At 29.5% G+C, this 20,120-nt stretch overlaps 1 protein-coding gene and 1 long non-coding RNA gene across 4 annotated transcripts in view; one reads left to right on the forward strand and one right to left on the reverse strand.

Annotated features, from left to right (window-relative positions):
* LOC106686016 (uncharacterized) overlaps positions 1–17,774 on the reverse strand; it is a 38,533-nt gene extending 20,759 nt beyond the window's left edge. For 2 of the 3 annotated variants that reach the window (XM_014429089.3, XM_067050861.1), the window contains exon 1: positions 17,633–17,759. Coding sequence is in view for 1 of the 3 variants with exons in the window: in XM_067050862.1 (XP_066906963.1) it covers positions 17,633–17,704 (72 nt within the window). In the remaining 2 variants the exon portion in view is untranslated. Of the gene's footprint in view, positions 1–17,632 lie in introns of all 3 variants that reach the window. The other variant, XM_067050862.1, reaches the window with a different exon arrangement.
* Positions 17,775–17,934: 160 nt separating this feature from the next.
* On the forward strand, positions 17,935–20,054 carry LOC106686017 (uncharacterized). Its single transcript, XR_001343940.3, has 2 exons — positions 17,935–18,056; positions 19,695–20,054. It is a non-coding gene; the product is annotated as an uncharacterized lncRNA (long non-coding RNA).
* The last annotated feature ends 66 nt before the right edge of the window (positions 20,055–20,120 follow it).

Below are 20,120 nucleotides of genomic sequence, written 5' to 3' on the forward strand. Positions count from 1 at the left end.
TTAATGTTACTATATACTAATACTGGTTTTTGTACTACTTATGCATCAATGCTACCGATTATCTTCTTATTTTCTAGTTATTTTGTATTTCTTAACAAAGAAATATGAATATTTTAATGTAATAATAATAATAATTGAAAATTAAAGTTATGGGAAAAAATATGTTAGTCATTTTCTAATCTTTCTATATACTCTTTTATTCATTGGTTATTATCTTGTTTTTATTTATTAGCCTGCTATTCTAGCCGAAACCTTGGCAATAATTAAATAAGTTTCACTTATTTATTCACTAAATGCATCTCCCTATATATATCATTGATTATTATTCAAATAACAAAATTTTACTTACATATTAAATTAATTGCTTCTCACTTTTTCATAACTTTAATTTGAATTTTTTTTTATTTTGTAAAGTTTAATATTATTATATTCTCATACTGCTTTCACTTATGCGCCTATGTTATCAATTATCTTCTTATTTTCTAGTTATTACGTATTTCTTCTTATTCAGTATGGTTGTTATCTTGTTTTTGTTTATTAGCCCTCATGAAACCTAGGCAATAATTAAATAAATTTTACTTATTTATTCACTGAATGCATCCCCAACCATCTTCAGCCTTATATGATATTCATTTTTATCACAACTAATGCATCATTATGTATGTTGATAATTAGTTCAACAATATTACAATATATTTTTATTTAAAAATAAAAAAAATGATTTGTTTACCTTTAAAAATTTAAAGACTTGTTTCCTAACATAAATATTCCAATAGAGAATGGATATTAACAAGTAATACAAAATATTAAAATAAGTTTTCCTCTTCAAAGCCGGGATATTTTGGTTAGCAATGATATAGATAAAAAATAGCCGATAAAATACCGTAGTAAAATGTTTAGTAGCGGGAATAGACATTAAATCCCAGTAATTCAGAGGGGTTTATGATCAACAGGCTATATTTGAGATCAAATAAATAGCTACCGGAACGCCACCTGAACAAAGTCAGTGGAATCAGAGTAGCTCCGAATGAGCATTTAGCCACAGTAAAAAAAAAAATTATATATATTAATATTTTAGCAGTTTTGTTCAAAATGTTGGCATTTGAAGATGAGAAAATTCGTCAACCTGCTCGGAAAAAGAACTATTTGACCTTGCTCTCAATGACGCAAACATTTCTCACGATTATACATCAAAATATCCTAGAAACGTGATTTCCCCCAAACGGCTTTCTGGAGTTCAGTAACGTATTTATTTCATCGTAATAAAGGTTTAATATTTGTACAATAATTGTATAATCATAAATTTAAATAAAGGATTAATACATTTATTTAATACCAGATCGGCCTGGTGGGTCTTACATGGTTATATAAGTTAAGACATCCCTAACTCTATATACAATGTTTAAAAAACAAATTAAGATAAAATAAATATATAAAAATAATAATAAGAGAGAAAGGTAAGGTTAATAACAAAAATAACGACATTCGTAGACCAAAAATAATAAACGATAATGGGAATAAATAAAATAAAAAAGTTAATTAGAAAAAGGAACGAATAGAATAAATAATAGAGAATTAATATTTATTTGAATGTCCTGCAGCAGCCTGGGCTTCAGTCTTCGGGTTGAGGTTGGATTTCCCAAGTTATAAGTCACTGCTCCTTTAACTGTCGGTTACTGGGATTAAAACTTCATGAATAGTTTTTTTATCTAATCCGCTATTGACTCCGCTTGTAATTCGCGATGCAATTGGCTATTTCTTACAAACCAAGGAGCATCTTTTCCTTTTCGTAAAGGATGTCGCTCCCCAGACTTCACAGCCGTACATCAGCAGTGCCAGAAAATTGTTTTAAAAATAAGAACAGTTGTTTCTGGTTTTAATTTGGATTTTCTATTTAGAATAGGATGTAACATTGCTAACCTTGCGTAGGTTTGGGTTAGTTCAATGTTGATATGGAGATTCCAGGTCAACTCAACGCACCAATGAACTTTACTATCATGGATTTTATTCAAATTTTGCACAGATGTTGTGTGTTGATTTGGAAAAATATTAAATTTAATTTAGACATGACGACTAGTTTTTTAATAATATAATATATTGTTAGGTCCTCATGAATGCACCAACACAACGTGTTCATTTCCACAACATAAAAAACATTGGTGAAATTTTTTTAACAATTTCGAAAATAAAACAATCTCTTTATATATCTCCTGACTTATTAGATGAATCATTATCTGGGTTCATCATGATGAGAACATAATTGACCGTGGATAGTATATATAAAGAGATGGTTCATATAACAAATAATTTATTTATAATAATTAATAATAATTTATTTACTCTAATTATTCTATATATTCTTTATTCACTGGTTGTTATCTTGCTTTTTTTTTTTTTTTAGCCCCGATGAAGCCTAGAAATTCTGGCCGAAACAACGTTGACATTAGTAAATTAGTTTTAAAACTTATTTGTGTTATTCTCTGACCGCACCTCCAACTATCTTCTCCTCATTATCTGGATTGTTTACTGAAAGCTTTGATATTAACATCGCTTGTTCTATATTTTTTATCACATTTATGAGGTATTAACAGCTCTGTAATTAAAAAACAATAGGACATGTTAAATAAAATTTTGCCTTTTTCCAAACTGTTAGTTGAAATGAACGAGGGCCGTTCGTCGCCCATGAGTTTAAGCGCCAACTTGGACTGGCTGGTACTGCAGTGGCGTCGGTTCGAATCCTGCCTGGGGAGTCAACATTTATTTCAGTAGTGAAATGAAAAATTAACCCATCATCATGGTTATAATAGGGTGGTAATCTGCAGATAAATTTTCACTACACTTTCATTTTTATACCCCTGTTGTATTGAATATTTTTCTAAACAGATTGAATGAAAATCGTTTGAGTCACAAAACTTCGTGATACACGAGGAAAAGTGAATGAAAAGTCGAATTATTAAAATCTGCCTCTAAATGGACAGAAAATGGTTCATACAGTGAAAATCCATGTACAGGATTAAAGAGGAAATGCGAATGAAAAGTAGAGAAATTTTCACGATACAAATACAAAATTAATTATCTTATTTAACCTCTAAAAATTAGCCTTTAGGACTTAAAAGACATTTATTAAATATCATTTACCAGTATGTAGATGAAAACAATTGAAACCATAGATAAAACTAACTAACTAGCTATAACGAAAACTATTGCTTCATACCTTAAAATAGTAGTTGCTTATCTTAGATAATGGCTAATTTAGTTACAAGAATTAGTTATGAGGAGAGATGGGAAAAAATGAGCTATAGTTGAAACTAATAGTTAATATTACCACAGATAGGATTCATGAATGAATCAGAGCAAACAGATAACAACTGACGTTTTAGTTTAATTTCCGTAACTACTAATGTTAATTTAGCAGTAATTTTAGTTGTTAGTTAGAGCTACGTTTTGTCCCACTTTGTTGTCAAACTAATAGAGTTAAAATAAATCTCTCCATTATATAAACAAGTTTTAAACAATTTTTTTTTTTCGTAACCTCCTTTATTATATTCGTTTAATACATACATACATATAACAGGGAAATTATATATATATACCTGTTAAATATTGCCTCGTGGCATTACAAGATTAGTTGCAGGGTCCAACTAAGGTAGTTAGGAACAAGTAGCTAACGCCAATAGATTATTGGAACGGGAATAATAATTAAAATTTAAATTTAATTTTTTTTTTCGTACCTTTCATAAGAGAGGAGAGAGAGAAATACTTTATTTATTTATCTATGCTGCCTAAATACATTAGGTTGCTATATCACACAGCATACTTATCAATCCGTAATCGGACATATATACATTACACATACATGGTATAATCATAAAAAAAAGAGATCCAATAATAGGATATAATAAACAATTTTTTTAACCCCTACAGTTTCCTTTTACAATCCATTTCGGTCTGTACAACAAATACAAATGTTTCATTCATTCCTATTTTTCTTTCTCATTTCTGCTCCTCCAATTTCACCCTTTCACAATTATTCAATTCACCCGATCAACAAATTCGCTCTCCGGAATTCACCCTCCTAGATCCTCTTCAGTGACCCGCTAAACAAATTCAATATTAGACGGTAATGTGAGATCAGACCATCATTCATAGTCACAGCAGTAGATCAGTTTACCAAAAACAAACAAATAGATACATTTTACGAGAATAAGACTAACACCTAGATTAAAAGGAAAATATAATAAAAAAACCGGTTACAGGAAACACTTGAATGGATAAATAAGTTTAAACTTAATGTTAAATAATAAACATTATTTATTAAAATTAAAATCTCAACCGCTACAACCCGTGAAGGGTCAGCGGTCAGTACTTCATAAAGAAGTACTGTTCTAGACCAACGGTTGTGCCAGGAGGTGATTTGGTCAGAATCACGCTCGACCGCCAGATTTTACCCAATTAAGGGTACCCAATTTATGAGGCTGGGTGAACCCCAAGAGAGCTCCATAACCCACAGGGTTGACTCATGGCTACAGTGTAACAGGGAGTACTCTCCTAGTAAACACTTATTGAGGGTCAGCACATTTATAAGAAAGTGTACGGAATAAAACTATCTGAAGTACGGAATAAAAAATGTTTTAACCAATTTAGAAAACATTTAAAATAAGGATAAAGAATACAATTTAATAAGTTTATATAAAGAAAATTTGAACATAACGATGCCGCTATTAAAAACACAACGATATTTCATACTTTTAAATCCTTAGCTGAATATCTAACGGGCCGGCTGGAAGTTCTTGGTCAAGGTTCTACCAAGGCCACAGAACATTTGCAACGAATAGTATACATTAAAACTGGATCAGAAACATAGTTCTTACAAACATCAATATTCAATATCTCTAAAATATATAATTGTCGTTTAATAATAGTAAAATATTTTATATATTCTTTTCTTAAGAACTTAATTTACAGTTATTTCACCCAACTTTCTGATTATTTTAATGAAAACTATATATAATTACAAGTCAAAACCGACGAGTGCCAAGTATGGGTAAGGGGAATAAAAAATGGCGGCTGTTTCAAAACATTAAAACCAAATTAATTTTTCATTCGGACCTTCATATCTTTAAAACTACCAACAACACTAGAAAACCTAAGAGAACATTATTTAAAGAAGAGTAAATTTGCTAAAATTTGAGACCTAATAGAGCTATTTACGTTCCATAGTTCCCGAGACATAACCTTTTAAATAGCAACAATTAAAAAATAAATGCACTAAAAAGTCAGAAGTCAGTGAATTTATTTTGAGAAATCTATATATCAAATGTCTGTCTGTAAGCTCTCAAATTAAAGTTAGTTTAATGTACTCTAAAGTAGTTTATGATGTATATCTTTGTAGGAGTAGTATTTTTTATTTATAGCAGTTTTCACAAAAGTTCATGTGCAAACATAATATTCATATTGGAATATCATAAAAACTACTACCCTTACGAAGATACGTAACATAAACTAGTTTATAGTAAGTTAAATTTCCTTTATTTTGAGTGTTGGCAGACATATGTGCGTCTTATGGATCTAGAGATATATTTTTTCAATTATCAAAACTTTTATCCAAACAGCTAGAAATTAACATTTTGTGAATTTATTTTGTCAATTATCATTTAAAAAATCACTGCTATGAAGATAAACGTCATAAGCTACTTTATAGTACATTAAATTGGCTTTATGTTGAGTGATAATCTGTAAGTCTTTCTCATTTCTGCTTCTCCAATTTCACCCTTTCACAATTATTCAATTCACCCGATCAACAAATTCGCTCTCCGGAATTCACCCTCCTAGATCCTCTTCAGTGACCCGCTAAAAAAATTCAATATAAGACGGTAATGTGAGATCAGACCATCATTCATAGTCACAGCAGTAGATCAGTCTATCAAGAACAAACAACTAGATACATTTTACGAGAATAAGAATAACATATAGATTAAAAGGAAAATATAATAAAAAAAAACCGGTTACAGGAAACACTTAATAACCCAACGTTTCGCCCCACTTTGCACTGATCCATCGGGGCTAAAATAGATAATATGTTATCTTATTCTCTTCCTTTGTTACATTATTTTAGTTATATCCTTTTTCTAGCTCTGCAAAGTAGTGTGAAAAGTTGGCTCATAATAGTTTATTTATTTTTTAAGTTAATTATTCCTTACTCCATATTCCTTTTATTGTTCTATTTAGTTTTTAATTTTTTACCTTAAGACAATTGCAGATTTCATAAATTTATAAAAAGTGAGTCATAAGTCATAAGAAGAAACAAATTTAATATTTTATTAACTCAATAAATTTGATATGTTACTGTATAAAAGAGAAATACATTTTTTATGATTATATTATTTTTTTATTACAGTAATAATAAATTTACTCCACATATATTTTTTTAGTAACGTTCCGAAAGTTGAACCAGTCCCACAGCAATGCTTACTTTTACTTTAATGGTGGTATATCTAACAAAAACTTTTTTTTTTTTTAATTTTGTATTTGATATAATCCGTATGTTTATCGTAGAGACTGGGGTTAAATTATGACTGCCCTACTACCTTTGGGATAGTCCGTTGGATGACCCCTGAAATGAAAATTGCCCCAGTCAACGCTACTATCTTTATAATACGTCTAATTCAAAATAATTTTGACTTTATATGACTGTGGTCACTTTTAACAATCCTACTTGCTTTGGGATAGTATGTTGGATAACCCCATTAAAGAAAATAATCCCTCTCTACAACACTATCTTTTGAAAACGTCTAATTCAAAATAAAATCAAAAAGCGCCATACAGTTGAGTCACCCCGCTCCCCATATATACATCGACAGCGTCGAGGGATGATAATGAAACAATAGAATCTATAAGGATTGATTCTATTGTTTCATTATCATCTTGATATTATTTTTAAAATCATAAAATATATTATCATAAATATAACATCGCATAGCCAAAAAATATAAGCATTAATAGGAAAGATATAAACGGCATTGGTGACCAGCTGAGTTTTACTTGATTAAACAAAAATAAACGAAACTAATAAAATAAATCAACACCCAGATAATAAAACTAACGAGGATATCGAATTGTCTGCATTTAAATGTTTACAAGCAGCCATAAGAGTAATTATATAAATTAAGATGTCAAAAAAAAAAAAAAAATGTTAGCAAATTTTGTAGTACGAGGGTCAGGTCACGTAGTAAGTAATGGTGGGGAAAGTGGCTAACGAAATGGAGGGGAGAGTTTCGGATTATAATAATTGGAAAATACTTATACTTGTTGGTTATCTGAAACGAAAAAATTGTTCGAATCTAAATACACATAGACATAAATAATAAAGTTTGACAAAGAATATATTTTTATATAAACTCATTTTATTAATAACGATTCGTTGTATACTAAAGGAAAAGTGAATCGGATGATACACCCACTCACTTCAATTACCTATTTTTTTGTTAAGAACTTAATTTACAGTTATTTCACCCCTCTTTCTGATTACTTTAATGAAAATTATATATAATTAATAGTCAAAACCGATGAGTGCCAAGTATAGGTAGGGCGAGTACAAAATGGCGGCTGTTTCAAAACGTTAAAAAAAATGAATTTTTCATTCGGAGCTTCATATCTTTAAAACTACCAACAACACAAGAAAATGTAATATAATATCATTTAAAGTAGAGTAAATTTTATAAAACATGAGCCCTAATAGAGCTATTTGCGTTCAATAGTTCCCGAGATATATATTTTTAAAAAGTAACATTTTATAAAAAATATACTGTCAAAGTAGTAGTTGGTGAATTTATTTTGAGAACTATCTCAGAAACCATAACACGTACAGATGTCTATTAGCAGTCAACATAAAGCCAATTTAATGTACTATAAAGTAGCTTATGACGTTTATCTTCATAGCAGTAATTTTTTTTTATGATATTTGACAAAATAAATTCACAAAATGTTTATTTCTAGTTGTTCGGATAAAAGTTTTGATTTTTGAAAAAATATATCTCAGAAAGTATTAGACGTATATATGTCTGCAAGTACTCAAAATAAAGGCAATTTAACTGACTATAAAGTAGTTTATGTTACGTATCTTCATAAGGGTAGTAGTTTTTATGATATTCCCGTATGAATATTATTTTTGCTCATGAACTTTTGTGAAAACTGCTATAATTCAATTTGTTTGAGCAAATATCATAAAAAATACTATTCATACGAAGATATACATCATAAACTACTTTACAGTATATTAAAATAACTTTAATTTGATTGCTTATAGACATTTGAGATATAGATTTCTCAAAATAAATTCACTGACTTCTGCTTTTTTAGTGCATTTTTTTGAGTTGTTGCTATATCTCGGGAACCATTGGACGTAAATAGCTCTATTAGGTCTCATATTTTAGTAAATTTACTTTACTATAGATGACGTTCTCTTAGGTTTTCTAGTGTTGTTGGTAGTTTTAAAGATATGAAGGCCCGAATCAAAAATTTATTTTTTTTAACTTTTTGAAACAGCCGCCATTTTGTATACCCCCTACCTATACTTGGCACTCATAGGTTTTGACTAGTAATTATACATAGTTTTCATTAAAGTAATCAGAAAGTCGGGTGAAATAACTGCCTTTTTTCTCCTCCTGGGCTCTTGTACTATGAGTTTTCGAGCTCGAGGTTCCTATGCTAACTAGGAGAAATCGAAAAACTACGAACATTTACAGTTCTTAGCTTATCATTACTAAATCATGAATTGTTAGAGGAATATATTCAGTCACAAATTTGAAGATAACTAAATTCCCATCAGATTTCACAGGTAGAACATCTTTTTTTTCCTTATAGAGGATCTTGCATTCGCTGGCGGCACCCACTTTGAAAAACAATCGCTCCGAATGATAACAAAAGTAAGGATCTTGTGCAATGTCTCTTTAGATTCGCTATAAGCAGAAAAAATGTTTGGTCATTTGACAAGTGCCTGAAAGAAAAAAGTGAAATGAACGAAGCAATTCCCATCTTCCCTCCACTGTCTCCGTAACCCCTTCAATCATATAGGAATAACTGATTCCCCGAAATGCCCTCCCATTGTGTGACAAAAATCAGCCTATGACATTAACAACACTTAGATACATTGTTTCCCCACAGACAACTCAGCAACAGCAGTATTACCGGACCTAGACTGGAGACTATCACCACCATACATCACGTTTACACTAAGCTGCCACTATCAAGAAAGCCTTAGTTCTAAATGGAGGCGTAAGATAAAAAAATAAAAAATAAATACAAAATCTGACTAGAGACCATCTTAAGACTCTTCAATACTGAATAAGAGCATACTAAATAGAATCACAAAATTCAGAAGAAAATAAGAAATGACAAACAAATAATTAGCAAATAAAGCTCAATAAATAGTTCTTTTAACTAAATTACTTTTTAATGGTAATGAATAATAATTTTTAATGATGAGAAGACAGTTAACCGTGGATAAATGATATGAGGAGAAGATCGTTGGGGGGTGCGGTCAGAATATAACAGAAATAAGTTAAAATAACTTAAAAAACAATTAAAAAGGAAACTGGAGGAAACAGTTTAATTAGTTGACCCAATAAATACAGGAGAATCTTCAGACTTATATTCAAAGAGCAGATTAAGAGTTAAATGTCAAACCTCAGAATTATACCTATAGGAAAATTAGGACATTATTAGACATAGAAATATGGGATCATTAGACGTAATTTGTCAATTAAGAAATTTTATATCCCCCCCCCCTCAAATAATTGTAGTGACATCCTATATTTGCACATATAATATATGTTAACGTGTACATAAGTTTTTTATTTTGTAAAATTAAAACATTAAAATGTATATTACCTAATAAGTAAATATAAAATAAATGGTTCATTTGTAGAGTTTCTGTTATAGATTCTGAATGATTGCTTTAAATATATAATATCTAATATTTTTTTTTTGTAATATCTGTAATATTGCTATTTTGTAAAATGTATTCTAATATTAAATATCTAATACTGAAGATTGCCGGACAGTAAAGTTTCATATGGGAAAAAGTACAAGATTCCGAGAGTAATATCGGTCGTAAACAACAAAAGTGTTAAATGTCAAAATAAGTTAAACTTTAACTAAAGCGAGAAAGAAGTAAGCGTGAAGGGAAAGAAATTTTCTCTCTTAAAAGACAGTTAATATTATAAACTAACCTATATAGTTATCGACGTACAGTCTGGTCAAGAAATAATTGTTCCCGCCTTTTGGGGGGAAGCTGACGTAAACTATTACCAACTTATTTAATAGTGCCAACTTTTTTTCTGTAATACCTTTACCTTTACATGAGCATTCTGAACGTCAATCTTTGGTCTTACTGTCATTCCGACTGATCATTACCGCTTCAGGTAATTCTTCCCTGACTCAGGTAACGGGACCATATACAGGTGTTAGGAGGTTGTGCTTAACGGTCCTTTTACTTAACGACGGTTTTCTCGGAATACTTGAAGATAGAATGATCTGTACTAGGGTAATACGGCATGTTCAGAACTGTTAAAACGACGGGCCCGCCTTCTGGAAAACAAAATCCCGGGTTCCTGGGCTCGATAAGAGTTGACTTAAAAATCTATAATAAATAATAAGAGTATTCATGATGTTATGTTAAACTTCAAAAGTTTTAACATGCTAAATGTTATAATTATAAGATTGTAAGCAGCCTAATTTAAAGTCCAAATTAAATGCAGAGGAGCTCGTAGCGGATTCTCGGGGAAAACTGTTTTGTAGCCTTTTCTTCCCAAAGCTTACAGAATTTTATTATTTTTATCCATTAGTTTATTAGAGTTTAAAACAAAAAAATAAATAAATAAGAGCAACTAACCTATCAAAACGACAGCAAACAAAATGATTTGGAGCTCAGCTGATCTGTTGCGGGATGTCATTCTCCATTTAGAAGACGTTTTAACAGAATCTCAACTACGTTAAATGTTATATCATTTTAAGATGCTAAAAGAAGGAAATATTTCTCCATTTAACACAACTTTTTTTCCCTTTAAACACTTTAAAATATTAATCTAAAGATCATGAATGCCTCTAATATCATGTACTTTAATGATACTCTGGCTGTCCAGGCTAATTTATATAACATTTTGATAACTAACCTTAATTTATTAACATTATTGATACAAATAAACTAATGAAATACGCCCCAGGGTGGGTTAAATCGACAGCAGGCCTGTTGAACGGAGTTCGTGTTCAAGCGAAGAAAGTTTGGCAGAACGTGAAATGGCTGTAAAAAGAGATGGAGGAAATTACGGCCCATAAGCCTGGTAAAAAAAAAAATGATAATTATAAATTGAATTAGTCTCTTAGCTGGATAATAAACTTCTTATCTCTACAACACAACTATTCTGTGGCAGTTGTAGCCGAGGGAGTTGAAGCATCACGTAAGTAATCTCGAAATTGCAACTGCGCTGTTTCTAAAACAGGTCAACTTTTATTTCGTGGCGGACCCACGGAATGAACACTCTACCCTCCAACACTGGGTTAGAATACGTTGGTTATCTATAGGATAACCCCTCGTATGTAAGATAATTATCATTGCATTTCCACAAGTGCTTCTTGTCCGAGGAAGAAATTCCAAAAGAGTGTAGAGCAAACTTACCACAGGAGGCTTCCAGATATAACAAGCACGATTTTATCAAAGCAAGTATAGCCAGATAATAAATGGGAAGACAAATTTGAAGACCATATAAGCATGATGGATAAAAAAGGATACACATTTAGTAGCTCTGTTTCTACCCATAAAGAAGGTTCATATTTACCTTTTTATGGAAAAATGGATAATTTAAGGGATTATCTGTTTTGAGATAATAATTGTTTTGGATAAACAGGAAATTTTTCATGACATTAAATACTATTAATCCATATTTGTAGTATACTTCCTCGTCCACAGAATTTTGGTTGGTAGCATAAAATTCTTTTAATTAAATAATTTGAAAAAATATTTTAGTAATATATTATTGCATAATTATATTAAAGAAACGTGTGATGTATTTCCTAAAGTACATCATACAAGGCCTTGGACCTCCATGGTCCGTCGGGCCAATAATAAGAATATGAAGGAAAATTTTGTGCTATTATCAAATAATGAAAAAAAAAAATCAAAATGGAGATACCTTATGTTAAAACTGAATATAGTTTATACTCCTAATACTGTTTACAATAAAATATTAATGTAATAAATTTTTCTATATCAATAGATGGATAAAATCAGATAAAGGAAATTTCTATATGAACTGCTTGCAGAGGCTGTTCAGTCAATATCTCATGATGTGAAGTCAAGGAGGTTTAAATGTGAAGGAGGCTGAACATGTGGCTTGAAGCAATACATCAGGATGTCTTTACACAACAATGAATGCCAGTATAGTGGGTAAGAGACCATGTGGAAGGCCAAAACCAAATGGATAGACAAATAAAAAAAAAAAATGTGAAAGAGCTAAATGGATCAAGCAGCAAAGCAGTAGCCCAAGACAGACAGGTCTGGAACAGGCTGGTCCAGGCAGTCAAAGATCTAAAAGCTCTGTAGAGCCAACCAAAAAGGAAAAAATAAAAAAAATAGGAAACCTCTGTATAAAAACTTTTAATTGGTGAGCCAAATTAATTTTCTACACTTTTTTAATAATAAAATTCTACATCTATTTTTTAAAAATACTAGAACGTAAAATGCTGTTCCTGGACTAATTTTGATCTTCATCTCAGTTTCATGAGAGTACACAGAGGAAGTGGCATTATAATCAACTTATGATTATTATTATTATTATTATTATAGCAAACATAAAACAGTGAATATGATGAATAAAATCATGTAACTAAAATTTGACAGCTACAAATGTCATGATCATTCTTTAATTAGCTGATGCCAAAATTATACAACTACTTGAAGATAAATTTGAAATAAGATAAGAATAATTTCAGTAAATAATTAGCTATATGAGATTACTATTTTATTTAATCTCTAAAAGTTTTTCTTTCATTATGCTAACAAATATTATATATTCATAAAATTATACAAATTAAAAACTCCCTTTTATAACAAACAGAGGGAAAAACATTTTTATTTTGAAATAAGTATTAAAAAGAACCAGATCTATCAGGAATAATACTGTCAAATGATTGTTTTCCACCAGTCCATTCTTTTAAAGTCAATTTTGCAGTGCTCTTCAAATTAAAATATTAACAAACTTTAACAATATCATTTTTATTGAATACAACTTTCAGCTTAAATATATTTATCCCAACACCTAAATGGATTTTTTTTATTCCTTGTTCAAAGAAACTTTCTGTATTTGAATCAAAACTGCTTCGTTCTTGGAACTCAAGAAATAAAAATTTTTTCTTATTTATTTTAGAATATTTTGTTATTTAAAAGAAATTAATAAGCATTCCGAAAAAATGATAGATGAATATAGTGGAAGTGGTAAATCATAAATTTTAACATCATAAATTAGATAGGAGGGTAGATAAGACACACCACAAATCTTGATAAGAGTGATAATAGTGGTGAGAAACAGCAAAGGTACTACAAAGTCACGGCACTAGCCAATCACATATAGTATTCTTTGTTGACTTCCATGCAGCCATTTTGCTATTTGGGAAAAAAGTATCTAGTGATTATTAAATGGTTGAAGGCACACAGACGATGGTTGTAAATCTCAGGAAAACTAATCTAGAGAGTCAATGAATGGGTCCCTTCACACTGTAATCCATTAAAAAATGAAAAAGCATACAACCAAAATTAAGGTACTCATTGTCACAACCAGATTTATGATGCAGTTGTGTCTCTGAAAAGAAAGAAAGTCCAGGAGAAATACTGTTGATGTGAGGTCTTCCTCTAAAACCTTTCTAGAATAAAATTGCCGTACAGGTCATGATAACCGGCAGACTCATTTGAAAATTAGAATAACTGATTCCCCAAATGCCCGCCCATAGTGTGACAAAAATCATGCCTATGACATTACAACACTTAGAAATATTGTTTACCCATAGACAGCAGTATTACCGAACCTAGACTGGAGACTATCACCACCATAAATCATATTTACACCAAGCTGCCAGAACCAAGATAGCCTTAGTTCTAAATAGAGGCGTAAGATATAAAAAAATTAAATAAAAAATCTGACTGGAGACCATCTTTATACTCTTTAATACTGAATAAGAACATACTAAAAAGAATCACAAAATTCAGAAGAAAATAAGAAGTGACAAACAAATAACTAGCAAATGAAGCTCAATAACTGGTGCTTGTAACTAAATAATAACTAACTATTTTTAACTAAATTATTTTTTAATGGTAATGAATAATACTTTTTTTTAGCCCTGAAGAAGGCTAGAAACTCTAGCCGAAATGTCGGCACATTAAAATAAGTTAGTCATACTTATTTGTGTTTCATTGACCGCACCCCCAACCATCTTCTCCTCATTTATCATCCACGGTCAACTATCTCTCATAATTATGAATACTTTTTAATGATGAGAAGACAGTTGACAGTGGATAATTATATGAGGAAAAGGTAGTTGGGGGGGGGGGGGGGGAGGGGTTTGTGGTCAGAATATAACACAAATAAGTTGAAATAACTTATTTAAAAGTGCCAATGTTTCAGCCAGAATTTCTAGCCTTCATCAGGGCTAAGAACAAAGAAACAACCAATGAATACGAAAAAGAAAAAATATATATAAACAGATTGACATAAAGTAAATAATTGTACAGAATGAAATTAATAAAAATAAAGTGAGGAAAGAAGTAGAAAATAAAATGTATATATAGGCAATTAAATACGTAAATAAAATAAAATAATTAAGGAAACAAAATAAAAATTTGAAGTCATATAATGCAAAGGAATATATATTTTAGTTTATTAATAATTTAAAAATTAAAATTATGGAAGGAAAAAAAAATTAAATGAAAAAACGAAAAATAAAATTGAGAGAAATAAAATATATGTAACCATAATATTAGAATAAAGAAATTTATTGTAATTATGTTATTTTACTTACTTATTCAATTACCTATATATACATTTTATTTTCCACTTCTTTCATCACTTTATTTTTATTAATTTCATCCTGTACAATTATTTATTTTATGTCATTTTGTCTATATTTTATTTTTTCTATTCATTGGTTGTTTCATTGTTCTTAGCCCTGATTAAGGGTAGAGAACTTTGGCATTATTAAATAAGTTATTTCAATTTATTTGTGTTATATTCTGACCGCACCCCCTAACCATCTTCTCATATAATATTTTTTAAACAATAAAAAAAACTATGTTGAGTTCAATGGATCATTAAATTATCACTGAAATTTAATCGGAGGATATTTTGGACGAATAGGCTGATCTGAGTGTCCCAGAGTGCTTGGTTTGAAATGTTTTGGATTTTAATCCCACCTAGGTCAGTCAATACTTACTTCACAGAGGACCCAGGAAACAAATATTGACATTATCAATCGGATACTTCAGAAGAAAACCTGAGCAAAAAAATTAATTGACCCAAATACTTACTACAAATTAATTTTTCAAACAATCATTTATTAACGTATTTAAGTTCAGATAAGTTAAACATAAGAATTATTTACTAAGAGGTATCATATCTCCTAACAAAATTATTCAGTTTAGAAAAATAAAGCAGGGCCTGTTAACTTAGATAGATAGAGTAGAACAAGGACCAGAAATAAACAATGCTCCAAATTAAACATAAATAAACATACAGGCTAATTGACCAAAGATTGCTTAATATCCTAGAGAAATGAATGAGTTAATCGTCTGATAAAACAAATCCCTTTATATTGAAAGCTAGAGATAGAACAAAACAATCTTTTTGTTAAAAGAATTAAGTTTCTTCAAAAGAATATTGCAAGTTTACAACTGAGGACAGGATTATAGATTTTGGTATTTCATAATATTGGAAATTTAAGATTTTGCATACATAAAAAATTATTGATTAAATTTAATAACCATCATCAATTTTACTCATATACATAGTGCATTCTCAATTTAATATGTAACATAAGTCAAAAATTTAACTTCAGAGAAAATGTATTTCTAAGATTTTATTTTTATATTTATTAAACTATTTTGTTGGCTACTCAGTTAAACTATTAATAGTTTAAAATCTAAATGTTGATTCTTAATGAAATAGTCTTCATTTATATAAGTATTTCATTAAATAACAAACAACAGAAAATGTATTTTTTTGAGATGTTAGAATTGAATTGCGGGTAGAATATATATATTAAAACTAATATATTTTCAACTTGAAATTAATAGTTGTAAATTTAACTGGAAATCTGAATTCAGTATGGTGAGAAATAAACTGAACCCAATTTTTGTTATTTATTTTTAAATTTTTAATGTAACATTAGAATTACCCAAGAAACATGAGTATTTAACATAATTTTAGGAAAGTATTAATAAAAGAGCAGTGGTCACTGACATAAAAAAAAATAGAAACAAACCAGATTTGGATCTGAGTGTCCATGTTCAAGGTTAAAAAAATATATAAACATCAAACGAGGAAAAATTGAACTTTGTAGGTGAGAAAATACATCATATTGAAAACAAATACATACCTAACCTTTCTAAACTAATTTAGAATTGAACTACAACCATTATAATTGAAAAAAAAAATCATGAAACAGAAACAATATTCATTTTTGAATACAAAAATGTAAAAAAAAAAATCAAATGGAAAGAATGTGCTTTATCACAAATATGCAACCATACCTAACTTTTATTTAAGCAACACATCAAATCAAACTATAGATGGTAATGAAAATAATTTTTAAAGGAATGTTTCTAAGGAAAAACTACAGAGAGAATTGTTTACAAATAACAAAGTGATATTTAAAATTGGCCATGTAATTTGACCTGTAAATATTACATATTCGGTTATGGAGAGTAAAAAATAAAATGATAACAGTAAAAACTGATAAACAAAATATAATAGATTTAACGGTTACACTACATTATCAAATGGCAGTATTTTAATATCAAAGAAACAGTTATTTAAATTTGAACAGTTACTTTTATATCGAGATCATAATAACTATTGAATTAAATTCACAATTTCATTGAGTGTTTTGTATGTAATAATACTTATACAATAATAAAACAATACAGTTTATAAGTCAAATTTAAATTTTTTAGGTATATTCAATGAAACTGATAACACATACATGCAACAGTATTTTCAACAAGCAGTAGAATATTCAACCTAGATCATTCTCCTGATTCCATTTAATTTATTGTGAAATCAATGAGGGGACTGATGATATTAGAAAAGACATAATCGACCAAAACAACAGAAAGTTTAAAATAATGACAGTTACAGTGAAAACCAAAACTTGCAGTATAAAAGTGAATATTATGCACTGATAGAATCGAAAACAGCAACAAGACTATCAATTGGTTTTGCTAATCACTACAATAACAATAAAAACATATATCCAACAACTTTTATTTATAAAAACCTTTTAAGTTTGAGATATCACAAATAGTTACATTGATCGAAATGAAATTTAATACATCCTATATGGAAACAAATATATATGATGCAATACTTACCAGTTGTTTATTCCAATTTCGGCAAATTAATTTCGAATTATCATTTGAACACTTTACCACAAATTGACACATAAACTTCTCATAACAGTACACGCCCCCTCACTAAAAAGTGTAATCCCCCAAAAATATTTTCCATAATTCTGAAACCATCATTAACATAAATTCGTATCTTGATGTTCACAAATACACAGCATTTAACTGGTCCATATTGCGAAATTTAAAAAACCCACCTACACTCACAAACCTCCTTTCCCACTACTCTTGTGTATACGAAATTAAATTTCACCTCTGCTGCCAACTTTGAAAAGTTAAGAAGTGATAAATGAATATTTGTTCACCATTGGTTAGCAGCTTGTGGGAGGTTATACCCAAACCATCTCTCTGTCCTTATTTTGTTTACGATTGATATTCCGTCTTAAATTTGGTAATTATTTTTATAATTTCTACTAATAATTTAAAAAAAATTAATGTATGAGTATTATTAGCAAATCAATCCATTTAAATCTGGATGTGTTGAGTAGTATTTATAGGTTTAAATCATTTTCATAATACTTCATTCAACCCATCAGTTTTAATATTTTGGTCTTATTTAATTTTGATACTAGTTTTTTACCATATAAAACTATATTTGACATTACAGGCTTTCTTTTTTTTATTGAAATCTGGTTATATGTAAAATAGATTTTATTTAATTTTTTATACCATCAGTATTACCCAAATTGAATACTACTACCCCATTATGTTAAAGAACTTATTTGAAATACTTATTTTGACAAAGTAATTATGCCATATTCATTTGTCAAAAATTATTATTATTTTATATGCATAAATGGTTGACCATATTTTTTAAAATATGAAGGAGATAGTTGGGGGTGCAGTCAAAAAGGAACAAAAAAGTTAACTATGTATTTGCCGACATTTCATCCCACTTTGTTGAGCTTCATAAGTTCTATTCGAGTTGAGAAATAACAAAAAATATAACTTGAAAACGATCATTATTTTTCAAATCCAACAGCCCTGATGAAGCTCTACTATGTTGTCGAAAAGTCTGCAAAATAATAGTTGTTAACTATTTTTTATTCCTTTTTGACTGAACCCCCTACCATCTCCTTCATATATTGTGATTATACTTCATTTAAGCCAATGGTTTTGATTCTTAGGTTTTATTTAATTTTGCCACTGTTTTTTTACTTTCTAAAACTATATTTGGTATTGCAGGTTTTCTTGTTGTTTAATTAAAATCTGTTTATAAGTATTTCAGTTTTAAAGTATATTTTTATTCATTTATCAGTATTGGTTCAATTGAATACTAGGTATATTCGAACAACCACTTCTGACTGTCCAAATCTGTATGGAGCATGCACAGTACAGGTTTTGGCAGTTATAATGTAGTACTATGCATGTTCCATATAGTTCCGGATAGTCAAAAGTGATTGTTGGAACATTCCTTCCAATGCCTTATTATGTTGAAGAACCTGTATAAAATGTTTTGAATTCCTGATGCAATACACTACCCTACATATATCAAGGACTGCTTTTTAAGCCATTTTCAAGTTATGTAGGTCAAGGCCAAGATCTTTTGCAACTTTTCAATATAAGACCATTTGAAGAAATAATTTATAGGGGTTACTATTGTTCTATCCATGTGATGAGCTCAAAGACAAGCTCCTGGTATTACCTTATTTTTTCTACCCTTGTGGTAAAGTTGGAGTCACTTGGAATAGCTATGCCTTTTATTCTCATTTTTGCTTAAAACCAAGGTGGTTATACATTATCCTATGGTGTGTTATAATTTGCTCATTGTAGTAAAATTTTGTATTTATCGAGTAGTTTTTCTGGAAAATAACGATAGTATGAGACCACACTATTTCCCCAGTAATCTCAGTTTCCTGTAGATATTTTGGTGATATATTTTTTCCATGATATTTTGCCTACTGAAATAGTCTATCCCAGTCAGGACTTTATAATTATTATTATTATTACTAATTACATTTATATATTAAAAATTTTCATTTTCTTTATTCCTTCTTTTATCAATATTTTTTTTTGTTTCTCTTTACAGGTGAAAATGATTCGGAGAAACCCTACTAGGATTGAATTTAGGTTGGATGATATGAATGAATACAATGCTATCCGATGCCCACCAGAGAATAACAAAGATCAATCATCACCACAAAATGTCCCACCATTGCCTTATCAAATCTTGTTAAGCCGAAGCCCTAACATGGTTCATGAAAGAATTGGATATGTTCCCCAGCCACGAACTCCATCATAGATTTTGAAAAAAAAAATGATTTTGCACTTGTATAATTTTTTCCTATATTTTGAATACTTATTTGGTTGAAAACAATGTATAATGTATAGGTTATATGTGCAGTTATGTATATTTATATTCTTTTGTAAGTAAATTTATATTTAAATATATGTGTGTTTTATTCTATTAATCCAATTATATGAACACAAAAATAGGAGTTAGACAAAACTTAGT

This window comes from Halyomorpha halys, unplaced genomic scaffold, assembly GCF_000696795.3.
Source record: "Halyomorpha halys isolate HHAL.00 unplaced genomic scaffold, Hhal_1.1 Scaffold765.1, whole genome shotgun sequence".
Taxonomy (NCBI): domain Eukaryota; kingdom Metazoa; phylum Arthropoda; class Insecta; order Hemiptera; family Pentatomidae; genus Halyomorpha; species Halyomorpha halys.